At 53.9% G+C, this 4,174-nt stretch overlaps 3 protein-coding genes across 3 annotated transcripts; all 3 read left to right on the plus strand.

Annotated features, from left to right (window-relative positions):
• Nucleotides 1-543: 543 nt before the first annotated feature.
• DQ04_12531000 (hypothetical protein) lies at nt 544-1,002 on the plus strand (the record flags this gene model as incomplete). Its single annotated transcript, XM_009316761.1, has 1 exon — nt 544-1,002. The coding sequence occupies one exon, from the start codon at nt 544-546 to the stop codon at nt 1,000-1,002; it is 459 nt and encodes a 152-aa protein (XP_009315036.1).
• A 289-nt stretch (nt 1,003-1,291) lies between these two features.
• On the plus strand, nt 1,292-2,827 carry DQ04_12531010 (putative amino acid transporter PAT1; the record flags this gene model as incomplete). Its single annotated transcript, XM_009316762.1, has 1 exon — nt 1,292-2,827. One exon carries the CDS (start codon nt 1,292-1,294, stop codon nt 2,825-2,827), a length of 1,536 nt encoding a protein of 511 aa, XP_009315037.1.
• A 381-nt stretch (nt 2,828-3,208) lies between these two features.
• Nucleotides 3,209-3,610, plus strand: DQ04_12531020 (hypothetical protein; the record flags this gene model as incomplete). The annotated part of the gene is made up of 1 exon (XM_009316763.1): nt 3,209-3,610. The coding sequence occupies one exon, from the start codon at nt 3,209-3,211 to the stop codon at nt 3,608-3,610; it is 402 nt and encodes a 133-aa protein (XP_009315038.1).
• Between the last annotated feature and the right edge of the window lie 564 nt (nt 3,611-4,174).

The following is a 4,174-nucleotide window of genomic DNA, read 5'->3' on the forward strand; positions in this document are numbered from 1 at the left end:
TTGTGTGTTTTTTTTCTCAAGAGTTGAAGGAACAGAAAAAAAAGGTAAAGAGGTGCTAACACTCTGCCCTGTGACCCACAACATCCAGAACAGAGAAGTGAGTCCCCCCCCCCGCCCACCACATACACACCTGGGTTTTTCGTCCCTCGCAGCATTCTCTGGTAATGGTTGCCGAAGAGGGGGGCCGGCCTTCCATGGGCGATGGAATGGAAATATCACACGCAGGAATAAATTGAACACCACTCAGGACGCAGAAAACATAAAAACGTCAATAACTCTCGCGATTTTTTCTTTTTGGAAACAAGAAAAAAATCGAATGATTCTCTGAAGGCGTGTTGTGTTTTTCGTGAAGCCTTCCAGACGAATTAAAGTAAAACTCTGCTGAATCTTGGAGCCGGTAGTTTCTGATGTGGTGTTCTCTCCTCTTGCTGCATGGCTGTGCGAGCAATAGTCTCCTCTCTTCCCTTCTTGGTTCATGCCCCTCTCTTCTTCGTGGCGGCCCCGGCACCGCGCGATGCCCCTCAGTACGGGGATGGTATAGTGATGTTGCAACGAGGCAGCGACGGAAGTGGCGCCTATTCCGCGCCCGACAGCAACCGGTCAGCGTGGCAGAGCGCTCACTACGCGCTACGACGACTTCTTCATCACACTGTGGCGTTGCTCGGGGTCCTCGGCAGTGGTGGGGATGGTGAGCGAGACGTGTGTCGCGGCGCCAGTGATGCTATTCACATAACTGCCAGCAGCAGCGTTTCGCGACTTGAAATGGCCCAGCGGATGGTGGCGCATATCATGGAAGCAGCGGGGAGGGCCCGTGGCGTTGTGCTCTCGGTCCACGACGGCGCGCTCTCAGCGGGGGATGCGAGTAACGCTGGCGGCGATAGTGCAGCAGGGGACCTCGGGTGGCAGCTCGGCACAGTGGATGGGGTGCTCTCCGGTTGTGATGCAGCTGCAACCCAGCTGCTCAAACAGTTACAGCACCACCCGACAGACCCGCAGCAGTAGGGAGCGCGGGATACCGCCGTCAACCTGTGCAGCTCTGCGTGTTGGGCTGTCGTTGCATTGTTCAACTGGCCGTGTCCTCTTTCACCGCACTGCTGGCACGCTGGCGGCCTCCCTGGATAAAGGCACCAGTGGTCTCACCTTCGCAGATGTGCTGTTGAGTACTGTTCTACTGGCAAGTAGTGTACCTGTTTCTCGGCTCATCCCCTCTCCCATTCTTTCTTGGGCTAGGCTTTTGGTGGTCTTTCTGCGTCTGAACCAGTTGTTCTCCCGCGCACACACACATACACGCATGGCTATCAGCCACGAAATAAAGGAAGTGGAAGCAGAGTCCCGAACTGCACCTCGCGAGATTGCGGAGATGAACAATGTCTCTGCTGACCAGCAGGATGCTGCGCACCGGATGCTGAGAGGTGCCCCAGGCAACATACAATCACCGCTGTCGCCCAAGGGTACTGCTAATCTGCTGCTGCCGTTGGAGGCGATGGAGGAAGAGATTGAGGCGTCAGAAGAGGAAATGAGATCCGTCCACCCCGAACCGGAGTCTGGACCTTTGGACTCTGCCCCTGGGGCTCTGTCCAAGATAATCCCACCAGGCGGGTTGCTGTCCACTGTTTTCAATCTCGTCTCTATATGTGTTGGTGCCGGCATCTTAGGCCTCCCTGCTGCAGCAAACAGCAGCGGCCTTCTCATGGCGCTCTTCTACCCAATGGTCATTGTGGTTCTCTCCGTGTACTCGCTGTACTGTCTCGCCGTGCAGATGGAGCGATTTAGCTTGAAGACATATGAGGGCATGTCACGCACACTACTGGGCCCGGGATTTGACCATTTCACGGCTGCAATGCGTCTACTAAATACCTTTGGCAGCTCTGTGGCGTCTATCATTGGTGTGGGTGATCTTTTTAGCGCCATCCTTGACAACACCGATGCTCCCGACTACTGGAAGTCAACGTCAGGGAACCGTCTGCTGACAACTCTCTTGTTTCTCGCAGTGATGCTGCCGCTTGTCATTCCGCGGCACATCAACTCGCTACGATACGTCTCCACGCTGGGTGTGGGATTCATCGTGTACTTTGTGGTTACGATCATCGTGCACTCGTGCATGAACGGGCTCCCGGACAACGCAAGCAATATACACGTGGCCGGTACCCCTAAGGACGACGGAATCCACCTGTTTGGCACGGGGAACAAGGCACTGGATGGGCTTGGTGTCTTCCTGTTTGCATTCCTGTGCCAAGTGAACTCGTTCGAGGTGTACTGGGACATGGCAGAGCGCAGCGCGAGCCGCTTCACCCTTTACTGTGCTATCGCGATGGCTGTGTGCTTCTTTCTGAACCTCCTGACGGCCATCTTTGGTTATCTTGATTTCGGCAGTCGCGTGACCGGATCCGTCCTGCTGATGTACGATCCTGTGAAAGAACCAGCGGTGATGGTGGCGTACGTTGGGGTGCTGGTGAAGCTGTGCGCGTCTTTCCCGCTTCTCATGATGGCCAGTCGCAATGCCGTCTACCACACAGTGGGCTGGGACCCTGATACCTTGCCCTTTTGGAAGCACTGCATCGCAGCTGTCTTTCTTGCGTTTGCTGCGTTGATCTGCGGCCTGTTCATCCCGAATATCAACACCGTGTTTGGTTTCTTAGGTGCATTCTGTGGGGGTACAATGGCATTCATGTTCCCCGCTATTCTCATGATGTACGCGGGTAGCTGGTCGCTGAGGTCTGTGGGATGGATGCACTACATCCTCACGTATGCACTGCTGTTTGCCGGAATTATTATGGTCGTGTTCGGAACGGGCGCCACCATTTACGGCGTGGCAGTGGGCTCTTAATAAGAGCGCTGCTCATCGAATATTTGTTGGAGCTGTCGACTTCATACATGTGAACATTTATATAGTCTGAGGGCCATAAACCAAGCAAAACTATCTGCTTTTGGTGCTACTCTAGCATTACGTTTTAAATGATTGTAAGATTTTATTTATTACTGCAAGCGATATTGACATTAACCGGATGACGAAGGGAGCGTTGTCAGTTACTACTGTGATAACTTCCGACGAACAACCAAAAAAAACTTGTTTTTATGTTACCTCTAGTATTGACCCATCCTTTACATTCATGGTTGAAAGTGTGTTGCATCTATGTATCTGATTTGTGCGGTCTTTACATGCTGCTCGGGGATTATTGTCTGCCTGTGTTTCTTTCAATGGAGCACGATGGCAGTACTGACAGCAGATGTCGCCCCCTTGCTCGATGCTACTGTGCAGAGTGATGTGTCAACTTGGCTCTCTCTAGTGTGTGTCGATAAGTCAGCGAGGTCTTTCCCCGTTGCTGATTCACACGATGGCGCAGTGTTCTATCGGACGGCTACCACTGCCGCGACGAGCATCTACACTCGAATGCCGCGGATATATATATCTGAAGAGGTACCCGCGTCACCATGCGTGATCCGGAACACATGGGCATCGTGTGTGCCCGCTGCTTTCTGCGCACTGGCGCTGTGGGGGGCCCCCGCTATGTGTCACCACCGCTATTCGTTGGGCGTGCCGCATCAGACGCTCACCCATGGTGTATCAAATGGAAATGACGTGGAAAGAGGTGGGGACGTTGCACAGTGAATTCATCGGCTCATCACTGCGGTGGCACGCACGTCTCGTGAGTTAGCGACACCACCACTGCTTATCATCAATGCTCTGGAGTGGCACTGGGCGCTTCCCATTTGCAGCACGTCACAGCACCACGCGGTACGCTTCTCTGGCGCGCCTCACTCCACGTGGTGCTTATCTAGCGCGAGGGCGATTTGCTGATTGTGTTCGCCAGCACATCCATTGGCAAAGCTGCAAAATAGGTGCTGTCACCTGAAGGGGCCGATGTACTTGCATTTCATCAAACTGGTTCCAAATGCAAAGAAACCCACCGCTACACCGCCAGTTTCCTGCAGAAGCGCTCCATCCCTGCCACATAACTCCACAAGCCCTGCAGGGGTTTTGAAGAAGAGGCACACTGATGCAATGCTGCCGCGTTGATGACGAATGGGATGCCCTCCACGATGAGCGACGAAGCTACAGGGTGTGGCAGATGGAGCACTGCTGTTGGATTCAGACCAAGCCGCGGGACACTCCTCTGGCTGAAGATGACGCTGCAAATGTTGTCACATGCGGTCCACATTGCAAAGGGCGGTG

The sequence above is a fragment of the Trypanosoma grayi genome (genome assembly GCF_000691245.1).
Source record: "Trypanosoma grayi strain ANR4 Tgr_1253_V1, whole genome shotgun sequence".
In the NCBI taxonomy this organism is placed as follows: domain Eukaryota; phylum Euglenozoa; class Kinetoplastea; order Trypanosomatida; family Trypanosomatidae; genus Trypanosoma; species Trypanosoma grayi.